At 39.5% G+C, this 24,597-nt stretch overlaps 2 protein-coding genes across 5 annotated transcripts; one reads left to right on the forward strand and one right to left on the reverse strand.

The window, feature by feature from the left end:
- Positions 1-167: 167 nt before the first annotated feature.
- LOC111325665 (major facilitator superfamily domain-containing protein 6) lies at positions 168-9,718 on the reverse strand. Of its 4 annotated transcripts, none has more exons than XM_022929514.2 (3): positions 9,587-9,718; positions 1,042-2,426; positions 168-652 (listed from the first exon to the last, which is right to left on the reverse strand). In XM_022929514.2, exons 2-3 carry the CDS (start codon positions 2,399-2,401, stop codon positions 444-446), a joined length of 1,569 nt encoding a protein of 522 aa, XP_022785249.2. In that variant the 5' UTR covers positions 2,402-2,426; positions 9,587-9,718; the 3' UTR covers positions 168-443. The 4 variants fall into 4 exon arrangements, with proteins under 4 accessions (XP_022785249.2, XP_022785248.2, XP_088594431.1 ...); XM_022929513.2 differs by lacking the exon at positions 9,587-9,718 and adding an exon at positions 8,852-9,007; XM_088738305.1 differs by lacking the exon at positions 9,587-9,718 and adding an exon at positions 5,802-6,024.
- An 876-nt stretch (positions 9,719-10,594) lies between these two features.
- Positions 10,595-13,183, forward strand: LOC148720518 (uncharacterized). Its single transcript, XM_088738309.1, has 2 exons — positions 10,595-10,936; positions 11,581-13,183. Exon 2 carries the CDS (start codon positions 12,197-12,199, stop codon positions 12,989-12,991), a length of 795 nt encoding a protein of 264 aa, XP_088594435.1. The 5' UTR covers positions 10,595-10,936; positions 11,581-12,196; the 3' UTR covers positions 12,992-13,183.
- The last annotated feature ends 11,414 nt before the right edge of the window (positions 13,184-24,597 follow it).

The following is a 24,597-nucleotide window of genomic DNA, read 5'->3' on the forward strand; positions in this document are numbered from 1 at the left end:
GAACCTATTGGACCACCCAGCTGGATCTTATCCCTATCTAAGTATGTATTATGTTTCGTGGATGGTTAAAAGTGACCCAATATTCTATAGTTTAGCTACAAACCTATCTGTTTTCTCTCTCAAAATGATGTACCTTAGAACACATTTTGAACTATGGGTTTTTCGTCTTTTAGTGAAATTTAAGATGTGCAACTGTGTACAGCCAATTTTATTTAAAAAAAAAAAAAAAGCACTGTTACTCTTAAAGTAAATACTTCAACCACTAATAATTCCATAACATTAAAACAATCAGCCACTCATATTGTGACTTACTTATTACACAGTCAACTGATTGCATTGTGGACCAGTCACAGCAAGTTAAGGAGCAAACCTGATGCAATCCTGGATTACTTAGACACCCAATTAAAATTAATCTTCAATATAAATGGAAGGGCATTATCCTGTCATTCCAGCAGTTTTCTCTTTTCTTCCTTTTCGTTCATCTTGAGGCAAAAGTATGTAGCTTGGGAGATGATAAATAGAACCAAAAGTACAGCTTCGCCTGAGGCAAACAGCTGGAATGCCTTTATGGCACCAAATGCATCAATGAAAAAGCCACACAAGGCAGTTCCTACGCCACAACCCACACCAAGAAACAAAGAGTTCACCCCTCCTGAGAAGGAAAAAAATATGCCATCAGTGTCAGTTAAAAAATAAAGCACTTGCGGACCAAACATTACCTATTACCGGGGGGGGGAGGGACTGCCAGTGGAGGAGGGGTCACTAGCATAATAAAGATCCCTGGGGGAATCAGGCAAATTTTATTGTGCCACAACTAAAATCCTTAAAGCCTCCCCCACCCCCAGCCCAAATGATAGGTAACAACCAGTCCCTTATTTATGATGTTGTGACTTAAAATTTGACTTTCTTTTTGCCGAGCAAAGAGTCTAGGAAAGTGTTTCATTTTTCTAACTGCGAGATTTTATTCAATTTATTAAATTTTCCCTTTGAACAAGACCCCGGGAACCTGTTAACGAGTTTGAATTCCTTTCTTGTTCTCACCTTGCACTGTATCCATCAGATAAGTGGGTGTTACTTCACCAAAGTAACTGATGAGGCCTGTAAAGCCAGTTACATACGCGGTGTAGCCAACAGTCTCAAAAAGAAGCATAAGCCAGGGGTTCTTCATTAGAGACATTCCCACAAACCAAGTGACAAACAGCATCATGGAGAACACAATGACCCCAGTGTAACCAGTCTTTTTCACGCACAGGCCTGTGAAGCCCAGGAACACCACACTGACCGCAGAGCTAGTCATCCGTGAGAAACCAAACACCAAAGTGGCGATAGTAACATCTAAGGTCTTGGTGTACCAAAACCCAAACGTCAACACAACTCCATCGAAACAGCCAATCAAGAACGTCATGACGATGAAGACAATATTTTGGTATCGAGAGAAGAAATCTAACAGAGTCAACGGCTTTCCGTCGCCATTTTCTTCGGTGTTGTCGCTGTGCTCAATCGCCTGATCTCCAAATTGTGTTACAGAAACAAGCGAAGTCAAAGCCATGATAAAAATGACAGTGAAGACAATAGCAAAGTTGTCTTGGTACTCCCCACAAAGCATATAATGGTAATGGGTAACAAATAGAGCCGTGGTGGGAGCAGCAATCATGTGCCCAATTGGGCCCCAAAGTCGGATCTTGCCAAAATCGCGGCTATTTTCACCGAGGTAGTCCACACTTTCAGAATTAGCCAAGCTAAAGGCAGGTGACGCGAGGAGTTCTCCAACAAAGACAATGAACACAAAAATGAGAAATATGGTGTTGATGTCTTGTGGACTTTTTTCAAGGATTAGGACATGATCTCGACTCAGAGGTGCTTCCCTTGGAGTCCGTTTCGTTATCGGTGGTAGAGAACGTCTTGAGATAAAATGCTCAAGGACGTCAGGTTTTTCTTCCACTCCACGAGACTTGATCAACGCGTCGCTACGATGGAAGGAGTTTTTTCCCTCTTGAGAGGCGATCATATGACGCTTGTTTTCAGTCAGGTTCTTTCCCAATACCACCAAGCACTTATCGTGAGTTCTTCTTGGAACTAAAGACACTAGTGGTGTAACAGCCGTGGATAGAACGCTCATAATCAGCAACGCACGTCGAATTTTCCACTTGCTTGCCATTTTTCCAAAGACGACCCCGCCTGAGGAATATGCCACACCCCAAACGGCTCTTAAGATGCCAATCTGAGTCGGAGACAATCCAAGCTGCTGCCAGTAGACCGGCATAAAGAACATTTTAAAGCTAAAACACGTCTCGTAGAAGAAGTAAAACGAACTTAATGCAATCCGTGTTCTGTGCTGCGAACAAAATTCCAAGATGCAGTTTGACTTTTTTTTGGGCTCTAGTGAAGGGGTACTTGACATTATTCTTTCTCCTTTTGATAAATACCTGAGACAAAATAAAAAGTAACAAACTACTTAAACAAGGTAATTGGTTATATCAACTAAGTTGAAGTTGTAAATTGGCCACCGTAACGAGTTAAAAAGCTGACGTTTCGAGCGTTAGCCCTTCGTCGGAGCAAATGTGGGTTGCATGTGGGTTTATATGCAGAAATATAAACCCTGCATACGCTTTGACGAAGGGCTACCGCTCGAAACGTCAGCTTTTTGACTCGTTACAGTGGCCAATTTACAGTTTCAACTCAGTTGACATAACCAAATTACCTTGTTACCCCCACCGATGCAGCACCAGTTTAGAAACTTTCACCCTTTACTAAAAAAAGGACTGTTAACGTTGAAGCAGATGGCCATTGTCCGAATGAGTCGTAATCGCCTCGGAGCATTTTTTTCGGGGGGGGGGGGGTGTCAATCAACAGTCATTTTCGTACAATTACTTAGTTCATTTAAAATATCTTTTTTATAAAGACCTTTAGTTTGGGAAGTTTAGCCAAATGTGTTATGTTTTCTTTATTTTTATTACGTCTGTATTAATCGCGATCGATCATAGAATTGAAAGTGTGAATCAGCTTTATTATGACATTTTAATGTTTTTCGACCGACGTTTAAATGTAAAGTTTGAGTTATCAGTATAAATTTTAGCCAAAAGAAAAGTAAAATCAGTTGAAGTAAATGGAGAATTCGAGTTATCCGATCGAGTTCGAATAAGATAATAGTAAATGACTGGAACAGCGGGGTAAAATAAACATGAATAAAGGGAAATCGGATCTTGTCACGGCATGGGTGTTCGAGTTAACAGGACACTACTGTATTCCATTTTCAGATCTGCCAAGCTGCGGCGTGGTAAATAAAATAAATCGGTTTAGTCAAAACAAACAAGGCACGGTTGGTAATCAAAAAATTTTAACTGCTCTAAGGTGGTGTTCTCTAGATTTTGACGTGTATCTAAGGTGTTTTATGTTCTCGTGACTACTGTTAATCGCTGGTAATTAAATTTCTAAAAACAAACAAAAGGAGATATTAATCGGCTTTTCTAGAGGTTTCCGCAAGTTCCTCATCGAATGCATTAACTTCAAATGACCTTTACTGATGGAAAGGACTTACCCGCTGAAAATTTTGCCGATTTGATTTTGCTTATTGAACTTTTTCCTCCCACGTTCTGGAAACTTATCTTTTTTTACGATGCAACCTAATCTCTGTCTAGCGTGAAGCAACACCTGCGCGCAGGTACAGAGATCATGATTTTCAAATTCTTTCCAAACAGGTCTGTAAAATTGCCACTTGTCAAAAACGTCAAGTTGAGCCGTGTGGGCAATTACTGGGCAGGAAAAAAGTCATCCTTAGTAATTAGTGAAAGTTCGGGCAAACGGTAAAAATACGGGCCACGGGGCTGAATAGCTTCTTAATAAATTCCTCTTGTTTTGGCCGTTCACACCAAGCCCACAAAAATCATTTTAATGGACGAATGAATGACTTTATTTGATCATGATGAAATAATCAGCAGAGTTAGCGGGGTCGTGCATTTACATGAAATTTAGTTTGAACGATAAATTAAAAATATGAAAAACGTGTTTAGTGAGGGTATAAGTATTAATAAGCAGTAAAGGAAAACCTAAAATTATTTAACAATTATTCGCTGAAGGCGAAGTGAATGTTGTCGAATAATCCCCGACACGAAGCGGAGGGAATTATTCAACAAAATTCACTGAGCCTGAGTGAATAACTGTTTTAGTATCATTACTCAGGTCCTCTCGAATTCCGTTGTAAATTCTGTAAATAAAGAAAGAATTGCGCATAAACATGTTACAATTCTGGTAATTACTCGCATGAATATAAACATGGATTTTTTCAATTAGCAAAACTTTCATATCTCTCTTTTAAAAAGTGTTCCGTGAAACTCAGAAGCATCTTTTATGCTTTTTTTCTATCACTTTTATCACTTCCTTGGAAACATTGACAAAACGTAAGGAAGCCGGTTTGAAACCTGGCGCCCTCGCTGTAGCACTCTTTGGAAAAGAGTGATAGCCTGGGAACGAAGTCACGCCCCAAGCACTTATTAGGGGGACGCGGGTAAAAAAAAATATGGCGGAAATTAGCGCGGAATGCAATTTTAGGGATGACAGCAAGATTTCAACAAAAGTAGATGGTAATAAGAAAAATACCAGAAGAATGTACCGTGAAACAGGTGCAGCGATGGCTCCTTTGCCGTGAGCTAAAAAAACTGGAAATAAAATGAAGCTCGTTCTAAGGTAGGGTAATTTGAAAACTTCTTATTAGTGCCCCTGTCCTTTTCGTTATGTTATGTTATGTTCTTTTCGTTATGTTATGTTATGTTCTTTTCGTTATGTTATGTTATGTTCTTTTCGTTATGTTATGTTATGTTCTTTTCGTTATGTTATGTTATGTTCTTTTCGTTATGTTATGTTATGTTCTTTTCGTTATGTTATGTTCTTTTCGTTATGTTATGTTATGTTCTTTTCGTTATGTTATGTTATGTTCTTTTCGTTATGTTGTTGAAGAATATTGTCTGTATCTACTTTGGTATTTTTTTCCGTTGTAGAGTGACGGACTACATGGCTGGTGGCCTAAGCTCCAAGATTAAGGACCCTGATGGTGGAATCCATTTAGCGAAAGCTAAGGCTAGCCTGGGACTCATGGAGGAAATTAACGCTAAGGAACTCAAAGAAAAAAAACCAATTTTTTCCAAGTGGATAGCTGAAGTTAACTGATTGAGAACCTCGCTAAAACTTTTTCGACTCCAATAATATGAAAGATTGTTCCTTTTGATTATTACTATGTCGTGAATAATTGAATTCCTTCACTTTTAAATAAGCCATCCACAGTAAAGATTTCATTAAAGTAAACAATGGGTTTGGAATATCATTTCAGATTTTCTTAGAGATATTTTCTAAATTTGTACCCATGACTAATAGCAATTACTTCATGTTGAATCTGGGACAGAACAAAATAGTTTACGATACCCAAATGCTGGGGAAAGGTCTGTTACAATTGCCTATATTGTTACAAGCGACAATGTTTCGGAAGTAAGTTCAATAACATGCAAAATTAGCAAATTATTATTATGTATGTCATCAACAGCCTCTCAAGTCTAATCTTGAAAGGCCAAATTTAACACGTGGATAAGCAAGTTCTACAAGAATGTGCTCATTGTAAAATGCCTCAAGTTTTGGGAGCACTGCTCTCCAGAATTCAGGATTAAAGTTCAATGTTGAAATGAAAACACCTTCAGTGTCTACAATTAATCTGTCGGGAAGATCATTAACTCCCTTTACCACCAGATCAACAACTTAACGAAAAGAACAGGCCACTATTAAGAAATTTTCAAATTACTTTTAAGTTCTCCTACCTTTGAACAAGCTTCATTTTATTTCTAGTTGTTTTAGCTCCACGGCAATGGAGCTATCGCTGCAGCTGTTTCACGGTACATTCTTCTGGTATTTTTCGAGGTAAAATTGCTCCAGGTACATCTTCTTCTTTTAGATTAATGCTTTCTGATTTTCTACTTTCGATAACTTTGATCTTATTACCATCTACTTCTGTTGAAATCTTGCTGTAATCGGTACAATCACATTCCGCTCTAATCTCCGCCATATTTGTTTTTACCCGCGTCCCCCCAATTAATTCCATAAGTGCTTGAGGCGTGACTTCGTTCCCAGGTTATCACTCTTTTCCAAAGTGGGCTCTTTAAGCACCTCGCACGAGATGACTATAAAGACATATGACGCAATCCTCGACCAATCAGAGCGCTCGCATTTCTATAACCACCTGAACAATTATATTAATAGAGGATATCACATGGCCGCGCGGGGATACGAATTTTATCTTCGAGTGCTGTAAGTATCTCCTGCGAGTGAGCGAAGCGAAAGGGTGAGAAATACTTTCAGTTTCAGCACGAGGAGATAAAATTCGTATCCGCAAGCGGCCATGTCACCTGTTTGTTATATAGATACTTCAGATACAATGAAATATATGGAGTTCATATATTTTGAACTGCGGTATTAGATACGTATGATGCACGATCCTCGCAGTAGATAGCGCTATTTAAGCAATAGCGAAAATCAGACCTGGAAAAAAAAAAAAAAGTCAGGCTTGTACGGGATTCGAACCACTGACCTCTGCGATACTAGTGCAGCGCTCTACCAATTGAGCTAACAAGCCAACTGGGAGCAGGTCGTTAAGTTGATTCGTAATAAACGCGTGAAAGTGATAAATCAGATACAATGAAATATATGAAGTTCATATATTTTGATTTATCACTTTCACGGGTTTATTACGAATCAACTTAACGGCCTGCTCCCAGTAGGCTTGTTAGCTCAATTGGTAGAGCGCTGCACTAGTATCGCAGAGGTCAGTGGTTCGAATCCCGTACAGGCCTGATTCTTTTTTCAGGTCTGATTTTCGCTATTGCTTAAATAGCGCTATCTACTGCGAGGATCGTGCATCATACGTATCTAATACCGCACTTCAAAATATATGAACTTCATATATTTCATTGTATCTGATTTATCACTTTCACGGGTTTATTACGAATCAACTTAACGGCCTGCTCCCAGTTGGCTTCTTAGCTCAATTGGTAGAGCGCTGCACTATTATCGCAGAGTTCAGTGGTTCGAATCCCGTACAGGCCTGATTCTTTTTTCAGGTCTGATTTTCGCTATTGCATAAATAGCGCTATCTACTGCGAGGGTCGTGCATCACACGTATCTAATACCGCAGTTCAAAATATATGAACTTCATATATTTTATTGTATCTGATTTATCACTTTTACGGGTTTATTACGAATCAACTTAACGGCCTGCTCCCAGTAGGCTTGTTAGCTCAATTGGTAGAGCGCTGCACTAGTATCGCAGAGGTCAGTGGTTCGAATTCCGTACAGGCCTGAATTTTTTTCAGGTCTGATTTTCACTATTGCTTAAATAGTGCTTTACTGCGAAGGATCGTGCACATATACGTAAATACTAATACTGTTTCAAAAAGTCAAAATTCTATTGAAGAAGAGAAAAATGCTATAACAGCCTGTTAGTAACCATAGCGATACCAATATCCTCACATGGGAAAGATAAGAGATCCAAGCTGAAACATAATCTAACAGTTGGACTGAGATGGGCAATAATGCTAGACATCTATTCAGCACGAGGAGATAAAATTCGTATCCGCAAGCGGCCATGTCACCTGTTTATTTTATAGATACTGATAAAATTTCCTCATAAAACACAACATTTTAAAGTTTATTTTCGAAATAGAAGAATAGTGTAATTAAAAGTGGTCACCTATCCGGCAAAATGCCTGTCACAAATATGTTATGAAACTCGAATATAAAGTTTTTAAGGAGAAATAAAGACAATAATACTAATTCTATTCCAAAAAGTTAATATTCTATTGAAGAAGAGAAAAATGCTATAACAGCCTGAAATGCCCACTGGGAAGTGGGCCTTCCGGACAATGCGCGCGAGAAAATGAATTCCTCTGGTAGGTCGTCGTCGCGATAGAAACATTTTGGTCTCATTGTGAGCTAAGGCTTGGCAAAATCTATTATTTTGAAGTCCTAAACCTTAACTTAGGCCGCTTTTCCTCAAATGATGTTAATTGTCAATTGGCGAGTCGCTATTTGCGAGTGTCTTTTTTAACATCATTTCACCATCTTCAAAAACAGTGAAAACTATTTGGCTGACAGAAAGATGTTGCGTAATATCCATACGGCATCAATTAGGTTACTAATCCCTGATAATTTGAATCATAGTTAGTAGAGGGGACTAGTAACTATGTTTGAATGAAGCTGAATAACTTATAAATTAGTAGAGAAACGTTTCTTTGTCATTTTGAATTAATTTCCAGGCCGAAAGGCTTTTGGTATTGCGTTGAATTAGACAATAACTGCGATCGAAGCCGATCCCTAATCAGAATAGCATTCTTTTAAACAATAGCCACCCTTTCCAATTTTTTTACTTTGTTCTTCTTATCACCTTTATCTTTCTTTTTGTATATATTTACTAATTTACATTTCATGTTTTATCCGTGGAAGGCTGTAGATTGATCGCCGAAAGCTTATGTTTTCAAAAACTTTGGCCAGAGAACGTTTTCATTGTATTTTGATATTTCTCATCCTGGCTGCGCTTCAATTTTCATTCAAAAAGGGTGTTGTTATATTCTATACATGCATCGCGACTATAAGTCTTCAGAACCTTTGCAATGCCAAAATCAGTCACCTCATATTCCGGACGCTAGTTTTTCCAAATCAGAGAAACTACGTCTTTCTGACCAGCAGTGAGGGCAAATTCTCATCTTGACCTAGTATTCCTGAAATTGATAACTTCATGACTTGATTAAATGGATCGTCTTTGACGGTTAGCCGCTTAAGTATAAGAGCTCGTGCTAAAACTGAGAACTAAACTCACCTTGGCACTTTCAAGGTTATCTTTTAAGAACGTACGGGTGGGAAACGTCGCGGACTGAGTGAGTAGGCAAAAACGCCCTTAATATGCTTACGAAGCATTTAAAAGAAAGTAATACGTGGCGCATGACATTAAATTTTCAAAGACCTTAGAGGCCTGAGTTTGCTGCTATTTTTAGCAATGAGTTCACTTGTTTTAGGGGGGCACCAGCATGTATCAAGCGTGTTACACGTTGTGTATCAAACTGATAACTTTTTTGTGTTGAACTGAAAAAAAATTATAGGTGCCGGTAATTTGGTTATATCAACTATGTTGAAATAGTAAATTGGCCACCATAAAGAACTAAAGGGACAAAACTAACCACGTATGATCGTAAATTTGAGAGACTATTGGTGGGGAAATGTTGGAGCTGTCAGCTGTACAGAGGCTTCAATACTGAATATCTGAATTGAGAAACAATATCTTAGCCTGAGCTGACACATTCCAGCAGTGGAAGAGGTTTGTTGCTACCCTACATGCCCAGTGTGCATATAGCCTGGGTAGTGAGTGAAAAAAATTAATTCCTCAAACACACGCTTCACCGCTTGGTCTTTTTTTGCGACTCCATCGCTCAAGAATCTTTCAATACGTGGAGCCAGTAGGTCCGTCAATCTGGTCTGCCGACACCCTCTTGGTCCATGACGGTTAGCCGCTTAGATATAAGGGCTCGTGCATGCTTAAACTGCGAATTAAACTCACCTTAAAACGTTCAAAGTTATTTCTTAAGAGCGTGCGTACGCGGATGGAAAAACGTCGCGGACTTAGTGAGTCGGCAATAACGCCCTTGTTATGCTTATAGAGAATCTAAAAGAAAGCGGTACGTGTCGTATCACATTAAATTTTCAAATGCTCTAGGAACCTCCTGATTTTATTGCTATTTATAGCAAAGAGCTCGTTTGCTTTAGGGAGGGCGTCCAGTATGTATCAAGCGTGTTGCACGTTGTGTATCAAACTGATACCGTTTTTGTGTTGAACTGAGGCAAAATTTACCGTGTATGGTCATAAATTTGAGAGACCATTGGTGGGAAATTTTGGAGCTGTCAGCTGTGCGAGAGGTTTTGACAACATCTGAAAAACAATTCTTTACTCGGAAAACGGCAGTAGAAGACGTTTGTTGCTACCCTACATGCCCGTGGGCATATAGGCCAGGCAGTAAATGAAAAAAAATTAATTCCTCAAACACACGCTTCACCGCTTGGTCTTTTTTGCGACTCCAGCGCTCAAGAATCTTTCAATACGCGAAGCTAGTAGGTCCATCAAACTGGTCATCGACACTCTCTAGTCTGCCGACAACTTAGGTTGAAAAAAATATATTTTCGATTATAATTAAAAAAATTAATATAAAATCGTTACCCAGGCGCGCTGCGGGAGGTCTTTGTTTCAAATTGTGCTGATTCCGTCTTCAGTCGCAAACCGCCATCGGGCCTTTAAAATTTGAGCGTAATTGCAAGTTTTTCACTTTTTAAGCCTCAAGAACGGAAGAACCAGATAAAAATCAGGTGAAAACGATGATTGCAGTTGATAAACTTTTCGCATGCCTTGCAAATGCCGTTCACATGTCGTCCACTCATGTGCTTATTGAATTTTCCCGTGCATGCAATAATTTATCCGATGTTCCCCAAAGTTTGTTTTCAAAACATATATAAATTACCTCTCCTAAATCGGCATAAGGCGCACTCTAATTTCAACGGATTATCCTAAGGCTGATAACTTTAGTACTTGAAAAAGGTCTTCGGTAACGGTTGGTATAGATAAGTGAGGGCTCCAGCTTTCGGAACTGAACTCACCGCTTGGAACTTTTAAAGTTACTTCTAGACTGAGAATATATGCTAATTTGATAAGGCACGTGCGCGCGTTGCAGGGATACCAATGGAAAATATCGAGAACTTGGATAGGCAGACAAAAACGCGGTGATTGTAATTACAAAGCATTCAAAGGATAGTGGTACGGTCGTTTATATTAATTTTTCAAATGCCCTTGTGGGTTTGTTTCGAGAAAACATTCAGTGTAATTTATTCAAGTTTTAGCGGATGCCTGGCTTGTATTAAAGTGCACCTAAACCCAAATTTTTTTTTCCGCTTAACGAAATACGCTTATTTTTTGGAGTATTTCTGTGCAAAAGTTTTTTAATTTGCTCAAATCTTTAATTTTCTATGCCCAGTCAAAATAAGGAAAATCGGCCGCCATCTTGCCCCACGACCGAGTTTAAAGAAGAATGGCTCTAGCGGGTAAGGTGACGTCAAATCGAGAACACGAAAGTCTGCATCTCACACATTTTCACTTGTTTGGGAAGATTGTCGTCGATATTGTCCGAAATATGCCGACTAGGTGTGTTGTATGAAGAATGTATGAAGCGCGATACCCTCTTGCAAATTTCGCACGTTGCTACATCCTTCTACAACACACTTAGTCGGCATATTTTCGGACAATTATCGACTACAACCTTCCCAAACAAGTGAAAATGTGTGAAATGCAGACTTTCGTGTTCTCGATTTGACGTCACATTACCCACTAGAGCCATTCCTCTTTAAACTCGGTCGTGGGGCAAGATGGCGGCCGATTTTCCGTATTTTGACTGGGCATAGAAAATTGAAGATTTGAGCAAATAAAAAAATTTTTGCGCAGAAATACTCAAAAAAATAAGCTTACTTCGTTAAGCGAAAAAAATTTTTTGGGTGTAGGTGCACTTTAAGCGTGTTACACTTCTTTGTTTATCAAATTGATGTCTTTCTTTTTTATAGATGATCACATAGTTTCAAGAACAATTTGGCTTAAAAAGGCATGAGTAACTTTTCAAAGACAAAGTAAATTGCATGAACCAATACACCGAATCGAAATATGGCGTCAAATTTGAATTACCATTGTTCCAGACTTACTCGTCTCCACGAGGAAACACAAAAGGATTATTACAGGTGTGAGAGGCTAGTAAGTCCAGAACGAAGGCAGTTCAAATAGCCAATTTCCGAATTACCCTTGGCCTCTTTTTCAAAACGAGGCCTGGTGCTCAACCATTGTTGTGAATAAGGCTGATAGTTTCTAAAGAAACTGTTTGGGGCTGCGTCGGTGGGGGTAACGAAATAATTTGGATATATCAACAAAGTTGAAATGGTAAATTGGCCACCGTAACGATTACAAAAGCTGACGTTTCGAGCGTTAGCCCTTCTTCTAGAGTTCGGTAGCGTATGGATTCGCCTGTTCCGCCATAGCTACAAGGCAAAGCTGTTGTGGAAGGATCTGACTGGCCAAAGACCAAGATCATAGAGTGAGACGAGATGTTGGTCAAAGTGGGAAGTCTATCAACAAATATTAATGCAGTTTGGAGATATTGAGCGATTCTTGATAGAAGCAGAAGCCACTAATGTCGGTCCACAGTTACTCCCTCAACTTCAAACGATATTTTCCGATCCTAAGCGACTAATCAACCTGAAGCTCGAGCTTGCCATCACTATCGATGTCGCGGAGCACTTTGTGAAAGCGACGTATTTCTTGGAAGGTAATGGCGCTCTCGTGCTCTCCTGTTATGAGAAACTCCATGCTGTTGCCCGAGCCTGCCAAGCCCCCCACTTTCCTAACGTGCATGCAGTCGCGGCAGCAATCGCCGAAGAAAATCATGGCCAAAACGTAGCAGTCCTCGAGCAGGCAAAGGCATGTGTCCAACCAGTATTAGATTGGTTTCTGAGAAAGTTCAATGTCCAACTGTATAACAGAGTGTTAGTGTTCAAGGCTGCGAGGTATGTGTGTCCTGTCAGAGTTCAGTGGCTGAAGCCAACTCAGCAATCAGTAGAGGCCTTGCAAGTCTTCACTTTTCTCGATGACGATGGAATTATCAATGGCGTAAAAGCTGAACTCCCTGCTTACTTAGTTTCCACTGAAGATGTGGTTATCAACACAGAAGAGCGAAAGGTAAAATGGTGGCACGACCACAAGGATCAGCTCCCTCATTGGGCATTTGCAGTGAAGAAAGTGCTGCTGGTGCAGCCATCCTCGGCTGCAGCAGAAAGGGTATTCTCTATTCTCAATTCTTCATTCAACGATCAACAAGAGCACGCCTTAGTTGACTATCTGCAAGCAAGTGTGATACAACAAGTGATGATTAACTTCTAGAATGTATAATGATGACCCAACAACAAGCGATGATTAACTTCTAGTATCAGAAAACTTCAAACGTTGTGTTGGACTAAGGGAAAACAAACGTTGATCGTTACATTTCGTTGTTGAAAAATTTTACTGAAAATCTGAAAAATGTTATATTCTATGTTTAAAAAAAAAACCGAAAAAGTGAGCACTTTTATGTAACCACGAGTACTTTTTTAAAAAAATGGCATTCTATTAGCACTTAATTGGCAAAAAAGAAAGCACTGCTTTGAGCATTAATGGTTTTTTTACGAGCACAATCGATAAAAGCCTAGTTGCACCAAAAATCCTCTGACCAGTATTCATGCTACATTGTGGGCTCGCTGATATCAGTTAAGATCGTTTACTTGTTGGCTGGAGACCGTTATACTGACAGCATCAATAAGTACGCTTGCCAATACCTCCATATATCACTGGCTCAGACTCTTAAGTACAATAGATTTTGGAAAAATATGATAACGTTATACTTGAGTGATCAGTGATGGAGGTACAAGTCATAAACCGAATTAAAAATTTGAACAAGGAAGTCTGCAGACTTGTAGGTCGGACAATTTGCAGGCTTGGATATGAATTTTTTGTCTTTACTTTCTAGATCAGACCTTGTTGGCATGCACATTTTGTTTCCCTTTTCAGACCTTGTGACAGCTCTCTAGAGAGTTATTGCTTTCAAATTCTCGAATATTTTCGGGGTTATATGAATAGAGACAAGATGATTTTTCTCCCAAAGGCAACGTAATAATAGTGGGGAAAATTATGTTCTCTTGGCTTGAAATGCGTGCAACAAATCCAACAAACAAAAAAGATATCGCATGGATCTGCCCCAAATTATATACTCGGTGACTTACATTTAACGGGTGTAAATGAAAAGAAACTGCTGACCAGCACCCTCAAAATAGTTGTTTATGTTAAAGGCTGTAAATGATGTCTCGGTTCCCCAAAACCCACCGTCAAAAATTTGTGCTCTTGCTTTCTCTGAGATGTGAGTAAAACTAAACGTATCAGCCGTTTTTTAATGGTCTATTAATTGATTTAAAGAAAAAAAAGGAAACATGGTTTGCTTGACGCGCTGATCTCCTAAACGATCAAACATTAGATAAAACAGCAAAACCTGACTCTAAGACAGACTTTTCTTCTACTGAATCAGCACTGTGAGAGGGACATGCGCGTAAAGAGCACAACTTCTGGTAGGCACTTGTCAGTTAGGTACTTGGTGAAATCCTTCATACATGCATCAATACAGAAGAACATATGGGAAAACATGGTCATTTGCATTCATTAACATACATTAAGGATTACACCAAGTACTTACCTAACTTCTCCATCTCAAATTAGCCGGCTGTAACACAAAACATTTGCCCATTAACGTTGTATCGATTGGTTGAACTGAATTTGAGAAGATTCTTGATTTCATAGATATAGCAACGAAGTTTTAATTGGCGATGATAGAAATAGTAATAAGTGCGAAAAACATTTCACGAGCCTGTGAAATATTTCCGGCAGTTTTCTTTGAGATCTACATCGAATGTATAAAGGCTGATAGTTTCGAAAGAAACTGTTTGGGGCTGCGTCGGTGGGAGTAACGAAATAATTTGGATATATCAACAAAGTTGAAATGGTAAATTAGCCACCGTAATTATTACAAAAGCTGACGTTATTCGCTCCGACGAAGGGCTAACGCTCGAAACGTCAGCTTTTGTAATCATTACGGTGGCCAATTCACCATTTCAACTTTGTTGATATATCCAAATTATTACATCGAATGTAGTACGCTAATACCTGCTTTGATTCAACATGAGATGTACTATTTTAGCCGTTATGGTTTTAGCATTATCAGCGTTATTGTGAGATAGGTCTGTGGCCCATAAAGATCGTGAAAACTCCGAGGGGAACTGGAAACCCACGGCTTTAGCAGACGACGTCTATGAAGCCCTCCTCGACCTTGTTGAATGCGTGCAACTGCTGTGCGATACTGGAGAGCCAGCGAAAGGATATGAGTCAAACAATACCATGGTGATAAGCACTTTATTACACGACTCGGGAAGTCAGAGGGCCAATAACTAAAATCAACCAATCAAAATCCTCTATTGCCGGTCCAATTATCTCCAGTATTGGACCGGGCACTGTCCCGAATGGTTCCGAATGATACCACACTTGTGTCCCTTTGAACTTCAGTCGTATAATAAATCTCTTATTAACCAAGCTTGCTCGGGAACATACTGGAAGAATATCGGCCCTCGGTCTTTATTGTACAGACCGAGTGCAGCGAGGTCAGTACTGTCAAGACCTCGGGCCGATATTCTCCCAGTACGGCCCTCGCGCTTGGTTAATAAGATATATATATTACGAGGGGCGTCGAATGTTAAAATCATGAGAGGTGAACAAGGTAATGGTTGAGGAATTTAAAAGGACGAAAGGATCTGGTGCAGAGAAGCTGGCTTTCTCTCAGAGGGACAACCGTTTTGGGAGTAAGTCGAACAAAGACCATGAGAAAGGAAATTTTAGTGTACTTGGAAAGTAATCCGTGCGATAGCGACGGCCTCCCTCTTTTGGAGAATTTGGCAGATGATGAGTTCGCTTGCTAGGACGACCATTTAACTCATATGTCGTGGAATGGGACCTATGAGGATCAGATAACAATGTATGCAGCAGAAAACCTGTACAACATCAACATCCTAATAGTGTTCTCTCTAGGAGTTGGTGGGTAGCATGTATTCAGTTCTTCAGCAAGTGTTTCAGCAGCTACCGTGTACATTGGACATTTTGCTAAGGACCACGGCGAACACTATATGAGCTTGGAACAAGTTACGGATTGTTTCCTTACTCGGAACTGGTCGGCTCAGACGACCACCACAAACCGTATAATATTATCCAAACTTTAATGATTATTCCATCTAAGAGAAATACATTTGTAATTCGAAATCAGAAAACGTAAATTTAGTGTTAATCTCATGGCAAAATTCAAGAAAACATGACTGGAAACTTACTTCTGTGGCGGGTCGTAAAAACAGGTTTCTCACTTCAGGTTAGCAGATTCGGGTAAGCGAACAGATACAAAAATCGACTTCTCTCTCACTGATTCTTCTGAAAAACTGGTTTAAATCACGACAAGCTAACACTTTAAATCACTGTGAGGAATTAATGTCAATCACGAGTTGTGTTAATTAAATTATATCTGTCATCATAGGCGACGCCTGTTTACTAAACGAAACACGGATCACAACGATGGTAGTGAAGAAGACTACGAAGCAAATGACCCAGGAGAAGGAGAAGTTTCCGAGGATTATGCAAATAAAATGTATATGGAGTAGGATTTTGAAATGGATGATACTGTTGATTAGCAGGATGACATTAACGCAAAAGAAGGACCTGATAGTATCGTCGACGATCGATGGTGGCGACACGGATATGACTGCAGATATAGATAAGGGATTACACGTGGTTGCCGAACGAACGAAACGGAGCCTGAATTGCAAAATGAAGTCGACAAAAGCATAGTCAGCGATGGTGTTAAGCTAATAGATGTTCAGTTTGTTTTAGACGTAGACATCGACTTATTTGCGACCAGAAGGGGTGACGAATGTCACATTGCAAATCTTCTTCTTTGTAGTTGCAGTCGTAAGTGTGGGGCCTGGTGATGACTAAGATTAGACGCAGCTGGGGCGGTAGGTGCCGAGCATTCTGACTGTACAGCATAACTGCACAACAATTGAAACCAGCGGTCAAACGTTGGGCATGTGCGAGTGGATCAATATGGCCAGCCGCGCGCAAATTCCCCGCGCAAAATTTTAAACGAAAACATCAAGAATCAACCCTTGTTGCAAAATGAGTAAAAGAAAATTTACAGAAATCTGTGAACGGAATTAAAAGAAGGGAAAAGAAAAACTGGAGACTTTTCAAACGCAAAGCTCATTCAAGTACTTTATCCTTCTGTTTTAAGCTTAACTGAATACGCCTCTGCGCTTCTAAAACACGATGGCTGACACGCTTATGTGGTTGTTTGTAACTTTTGAACAATTTCTGCGACGAAGTCGCAAAAAGTGGCTGAAGACAGTCAAAACAAAGAAAAAATTTGGACGGCCCTCTTGGGTTTATCTTTCTGCAAACACAGCTGGCTCTCTTTCGCAATTCTCAAAATAAATAAACAAATCATTCTTGATTCCTATTAGGGCGAAATCTGTTTGCTTTATATTAAATCCTTCGTTAACTAAGCCAAAAGTAAAATCTAGTGTAGAAAACGTTTGGCTTTTGCTTTTCAAATAAATCTTTGCTTTGTAAATTGCTCATTTTTAAACCTATGCTAAGATTGAAAGGTTTTAAAATAGTTTTGACTTTAAATTTCTGTCTGTTTGTTTTCAAGGTCATATTTCAAAGTATCTGGCGCGAATTGTGTATACCACTGGGATGAATTGTCTCAATTCAAAAGAGAAATTTCTCTTCTTAAGGCACATCACGCCGCATATCCTCTTTCTCAAGAACGATAGAAGGACTCGGTCGGAGCGCAACCTCATGATCAGTAGCCTTCCTAGTACTCACAGCAAGTTTCAGGATGAATTTCGTGATGTAATTGCGCATTTCCGCTGTATAAATCATTACGCTGTTTAGCCTCATTGTATACCGTCAAGAGACTTGAATTTCAAGATAGGTATACAACAAGAATAACCACCATATAGATGAATATCTGTGATGACAGTTCGCTGTGTGCACAAACAGCATCTTTCTTGACAGGACAAGAAAGATCGCTACATGTTGTCGCTTTCTGATGGATGTCCTTTGTTAGTCCCTTTTTAAACAATCACAACAGGAAAGAGAAAGAAAATACCTTAACCAACTACCGAGACAATCGCTCATTGCGGAAAACAAAAACATTTTCCAACCTTTTCGCACGGTAAAAGAAATATCTCTCAAAGTCTCACTCATAAAGTAGAGGCAAAGGGTTGCATTGAAGACCATTTTAAATGGTCTTCGATGCGACTTAAAACTCATTAAAATGAGTTTTAAGACTAAGGAAAGTGCACTGCGGGACTTATTCCAACATAATGGTTTTCTTCATAATGATTTCTTCAAATATAATGTCCACCACAGCTTGTGGTATATTTTGGAGGATGCTAAGGAAAAATTGAAATACAATGTCCTATGTAATGAGAAATATGCAAAGAATACCCCTTTATCTGTTGTCGATTAACGAGTTGTAACCCTGAATATAGACAATGTTGAAGTTGATGTAAATTCCGTTTAGAAAAAGTTTCCGTTTCACTGAGTTCTTTCATACGCTCTAGATTGTTCCCAGTGTGAATAATGACCATAAAAAAGGGGGCATTGTGATAGAAATTCTGAAAGTTGAATAATTTTAGGACAAAATCTTGGATCGAACTATACCTTAGGAACATATAAACAAAAAATTTTACCAGTACAAATAATAGCTAAAATGTAACAAAGGCTCACCTGAAGTCAGCAAGCTCTGTTTACATATTCTTGCCGTAGTAGTCCTTGCGGTTTTGAGAATTGGATTTTTGGTTACTACAGCGCTAATGCCTTTGCTTTAAGTCTAGAATTTCAATTATTCGTGGAATATGTAGTTTTCGTTTAAGCTCCAAGAGGTCTACCTTTAACACAATGCTACGCGATTTTATGGCCATGAACTTATGTAAACAATGACTTTAGCGGATGGGACGCCTCATGCGGGAGGCTTGTCTCCTTTTTATAACGTATAGTAACAGTCGACGCAAAACCCATCAAATCGCTCAAATTCGCCATTTAGAGCCACGAAACGACAATGCACAGCAAGTGAGGTAGGTTTACATTTATTTTGAGCTTTAACTCAGACATTTCGTGATACAAGTTTACGATAATAAGACTCTTCAATATATTCTCCCATACATTCCCTTATATTTCGAATAGACCACCAGACTCGTCGCTTGTGTGGGTCCCCTGTGGTCAGTTGGTTTTCGGTTAGGCAAGTTAAAAGTCAAGTTTTAGTGGCATAACTTGTCTCTATTTTGGAGTCGTCTTTAGTCAAGTTCTAACAAGCGGGACTGTTATGTAAGTTTTTAACCTTCTTCTCCAAACCTTTAAAGGCCCATTTTCAACTGAGATGCCTTGCGCGCCCAGATCATTTTTCATATATGAAAAATACGCTATTTTCCTCGAAGTTGCGGAATCGCTTTCATATCTTCTTCCATCTTACTAATTAGGGCTTTCAAAGCTCCATCTTGAATCATGCGCGAACAACAAACTATCGTAGTATCCATATCAGGAAATTGGTTTTGAATTCTTACATGTATGACGGTGAAAAACGTCATTTGAAAAGTTGATGCCGCCGAAGAAGTGGTATAGAGGAAGGCCGGGTCTGCCCGGCTCGGCAAAGGTTATTCGACTTTGAGAGTCTGTGTATGATTTATGGAGGGCAAGGAAAACAACAATGGGTTTCGGTAACACTACAGACAGTGCTTTTGCAGAAATGTTATTGCATTGTTCCTACGATGGAACTAGAGACTCTGGGGAGATTTTTTCGAGGTGAGAATAATTATTTGACTGATTTTTACTTGAGATCCTGATATATGTATGTAAGCGATCTCATTTGTACAAGTCATTATTCTATAATTGAAATGCGTGAAGTAAATCAGTTTTGGCCAATATTGGTTATTTGTTTATATTTTACTTAGTGTTGAAGCCGAACAATTTCCTTCAACATCAATTAAGCTTTGTACAAGTTTTATACACAGACTCGATTTATGATTTTTCAGTCTCAAATATTTAGCTGCAAATTTGTTTACTGTGTTCTTCACCAAATCTTTGTTTTTCTTTTTAATAGTGTTTGTGAATGACTATCAGAGTTCGCCATTTAACAATAGCGCGATTCCAAAACAAAAACAAACGACTGCAAAGGATCTCGGATGAAAATGGTCCTTTAACCTACTCGTTAGTTTCTCTAGTTTTCTCGAACAAAACGATTTTAGATATCGCTCTTCGTTTGTAAGTCTGCCACGTGTCTCGAGTTTACGTTTCGCCTTGCCTACTCTAGTTTTTATATATTTATCACATTGTTTTGAAGCTTAGCGTACAAGATAGCCTCGATTCGCTCTTCTAGACTTAGAGTATTGACTTTGAGTATACACAACTTTTTTTAGAGACATGTTTCGGCATGCTTAGGCCATCTGCAATCAATGAGTAACTGAACGTGAGTAATTATATAACAGACAAGTAGATGAATAAAATATTTACAGTATGATGTAATACAAAAGCGGGTACTAATTACAGTGTGACAACAAACATGAAATTAAAGGTGTGAACTAAAATGCTAGAAAAGTGTTATAATGCTGTAATTGTTTGTTAAGTTCAGGTTTGATCTTATTTATATAAAAGGCTTTGAGTTTTAAATCAATCGAGTTGCTGGCAGAATCCAGAATACTAAAGCAAGAAAGGGAGTATTTGTTCTTACAAGAAGGAGATGTGTTAAAATGCTTAAAATATGCGAGTTTTTATCGCTTTCTGTGTGCTCCTTTATCCTGGTAGAGAAGTGGCGACTAGTTTCGCCAATAAGATAACGGGAATTACATCCCGTACAAGAAAATTGATAAACTACCATGGATTTTAGAGCATCAGGAGTACGATCTTTAACACTGAAATTAAAAACATGTTCAATTTGTTTATTCCTGGGGAAAAGCATGGGAGTAAAGCTATCAATTGACTTCCATTGAAAATCGGACAAAGGAAAAAGAACAGGCAACTGTAATGGAAACTGAAGACGTCATGAACGAAACGTTGTCGCGAAATGTAAATATTAACAGAGATTCTTCAATTTACATAACTTGCAGAATATCTTTGGTTAGCATAATCTCTTCGGCCCATCATAGAGCGAGAGAAGGTTGCAGACATACATTTTTTTAACATTTTTGAAACTTTTTAAGACTGTACAATTAAAAGGATCGAGGCTGTGTGAAACGGAAGGTGTGACAATTTATTACGGACTTCAGCGCGAACCCAAGCATTGGAAGCGAAAGGTTTTCGTCAAAATTTCGCTGTGTCTCCATGTCAGGCAGCCGGGCAGTGTTTTCAAAACACTCCGTGTCCGGCAGTCAATTTCTTTTTTAATTTTCAGTTAATAATAAGAAATCCTTCTTTATATGGCTGAAAACTTCACTATTTCCACCGTGGTGTGAGTTTTTGTGAGCTTATTCATAACTTTGAAGCTCGCTGCGAGCTTCCGCACAGGAAATTGAAAATACTCTGTGTCCCGCAGTCGAATATTTTCCCGAATATCAAGTCATTACACTCAATGTATTCGAGCTATACCATCCTAGGCGGTGTTATTGTTGTTTACATGGCTAAAGAGCACGATTACCAGTTTTGAAACTGCCGTGAATTGTGGTGTTTTCCACGAGCTTCCGGACACGAAATCGTAAATACTCCGTGTCCGGCAGTGAAATATTTCCCGAATATTTAGTCGTTCGACTTAGTATATTCGAGCTATAACAGTTGACAGTTACTCGCGTTTCACGCACAACGCGATGAACTTATGTTTCTGTTTCACTCTACATGTATTTGTATCAACACATGCATTTCCTTTTTTTAATGTATGTATCTATTTTCAAGCCCTGGTCAAACGGCGCATGATAGTCGATGATAGTTAAAGCGCGCGCCTCCGTTTGACTACCAACTATCATGCACTATCATCGACTATCGCCAACTATCATTCATTTTGAGCTTGTTCAAATTCTTCATGATAGTCGATGATAGTTTTCTCGTTTGACCACGTGTATGATAGTTCATGATAGTTTTTTTGTCAGCTGTTTTCCCCGAAAATCGGCGGGCTCGTTTAAAATGGTCGCCAAAAGCTCCTCGCGAGGCTCAGGTTTAGCTTCAGAAATTCGTTTTTATACCTAAGATAATAATAATGAGAAAGAAAATATTGAAAACCAAGAATCTGGAGAAAGCGTCAACTCGCAGGAATTCGAAGCCGGACACCGCCCAAAAAACAGCGTTTCGATTCACTAAACGTTCAACGGCGAGATGAAGTAATGACCTGATATTACGTCTAATAGACGTACATTCCTCCAACAAATCGATTACTAGTAAGCAAGCTGCCGCCCTCTTTCGTCGTAAATTCATACTTCAACAACTTTGTTTGTCTCACGCGAAGCCATGTTAGTGTTCACATTTTACGCGGAAAGAGCCTGGAACTAGCTACTCGCGTGACTTTTGCTCGCACGACTGCTGGTGAACTATCATCAACTATCACGAACTTTTTTGGCCGTTTGACCATGCGAATGATAGTTGGTGATAGTTGATGACAGTTTGAAGAGAATCAACTATCATCGACTATCATGCGCCGTTTGACCAAGGCTTCAGGGAAGTACGCAGCCTGGGAGGGTGGTTTGCGAGCGCCAGAGTCCGGGGGCATGCCCCCTGAAAATTTCGAAGAATCATGTTTTAGTCTGCATTCCTTGCATTCTGAGGTCTCATTACATCATGAGTTTTCTAATAGTTCCTCTTTTTTAACACTTACTCCCTCCCTCCCTAACCCTAACCCTTTGTGGCCAGTCCGTACTGCGCACTCTCGAGAATTGTTTGTTTGTTTGTTTGTTTTGTTTCATGTAAGGCGTCAAAAAATGTAAAACATTTCGTAACTAATTACATGAGATAAATTCAAGGTGTTATGTCAACCGCCATTATGGTACGTATCTTTCGTATCTTTCTCATATCACTTGATGAAAAAGGGAGGCTCTCATGAGCTCGTTACTGAACGTGTCCGTGCATTAAGATCGAATTAGAATTTAGAACTGTTGGTTTTTGTGGAGGGAGTGTTGGGAAAAGGTTGAATGGTTTAGGTCGCCACACGGATCAAAAATTCGATAAAACTCAACAAACACTTTAATCCATTTCTGTCCAGCCAAAACTACATACTTGCAAGCACATGTCTTACAATCCCATAATTCCCGAGAACGGGACAGGCACGTAACGCGTGCTTACAGACATCGTGACATTCCTAACAAGGAGGAAAACCGGAGAACCCGGAGTAAAACCCTCGGAGCAAGGACGAGAACCAACAACAAACTCCACCCACTTATGACGCCGGATCCAGGAATCGAACTCGCGCCACTTTGGTGGGAGGCGAGCGCTCTCACCATTGCGCCACTCCCGCTCCATTGCAACTTCGCAGCTGTAAAAATTAATTAAGGTGTTGGGAAAAGAATCTGAAAGGACTCAAAGACAAGGTATGTCATTCGTAATGAATAACATTGATTCGCATTCCATCGAGTGAGACTTATAATGTTTACAAACAATGGGGTGCTGAGATTGCGCAGTACGGACTGGAAATCACCCAATAGATTCGAGCTACATCATTTTATGCACACGAGACTGCTGGAACCCCCCTTCCTTCCCCCACAGGCCACAAAGGGTTAGGTTAAGGGGGGGAGGAGTGAGTGTTAAATAAGAGGAACTATTAGAAAACATATTATGTAATGAGACCTCAGAATGCAAGGAATGCAGACTAAAACATGATTCTTCGAAATTTTTAGTGGAGCATACCCCCGGACTCTGGCGCTCGCAAACCACCCTCCCAGGCTGCGTACTTCCCTGAATATAGATACATACATTAAAAAAGAAAATGTTGATACAAATACATGTAGAGTGAAACAGAAACATAAGCTCATCGCGTTGTGCGTGAAACTCGAGTAACTGTCAACTGTTATAGCTCGAATATACTAAGTAGAACGACTAAATATTCGGGAAATATTTCACTGCCGGACACGGAGTATTTACGATTTCGTGTCCGGAAGCTCGTAGAAAACACTAAAATTCAAGGCAGTTTCAAAACTGGTAATCGTGTTCTTTAGCTATGTAAACAACAATAACACCGCCTAGGATGGTATAGCTCGAATATATTGAGTGCAGTGACTTAATATTCGGGAAAATATTCGACTGCCGGACACAGAGTATTTTTAATTTCCTGTTTGGAAACTCGCGGCGAACTTTAAAGTTTTGAATACCGGCATACCGGTTGCCGAGCTCACAAAAACTCACACTACTGTGGAAATAGCGGAGTTTTCAGCCATATAAAGAAGGATTTGTTATTATTAACTGAAAATTAAAAACGAAATTGACTGCCGGACACGGAGTATTTTGAAAACACTGTCCGGCTGCCGGACATAGAGACACAGCGTTAAAATTTTGTACCTTTTGGGATGTCCAGGGTCATTTTCACACTCCTACATAGAAAAGTGATCATCTCCACCTCGACTATCATAAAAAGTAAAAAGATTTGCGAACAGACAAATCTAAAGGAATTAGCGAAGCTTTTGAACTCAATAATCTCATTCGTCAACAACAAAGATACAGATTACGGGTAGTAAGATACCCTTGAGCGACCTGGTACTGGCTCGGCCAATCCCGGCATTGATTCTGATCCCAGTATTAGCAAAGTCGCGTGTTTATCGGTATGGGTCGGTTTATCTAAGTAGCCGTCATAGAAGACACTTCTAAAGTACTGAAGTTTTCAGCTTCGGAATAACTCGTCGAGATGAGAGTTTCCATTTTGCTTCGGGAACATCAGATAAATTATTACATGCACGTGA

The sequence above is a fragment of the Stylophora pistillata genome, chromosome 11 (genome assembly GCF_964205215.1).
Source record: "Stylophora pistillata chromosome 11, jaStyPist1.2, whole genome shotgun sequence".
NCBI lineage: Eukaryota > Metazoa > Cnidaria > Anthozoa > Scleractinia > Pocilloporidae > Stylophora > Stylophora pistillata.

Coding starts and splice junctions, on each gene's coding strand:
- LOC111325665 (XM_088738305.1), bottom strand. Junction 653..1,041: donor TCTGATGGATACAGTGCAAG/GTGAGAACAAGA, acceptor TTTCCTTCTCAG/GAGGGGTGAACTCTTTGTTT.
- LOC148720518 (XM_088738309.1), top strand. CDS start 12,197: ATGCAGTTTGGAGATATTGAGCGATTCTTGATAGAAGCAGAAGCCACT.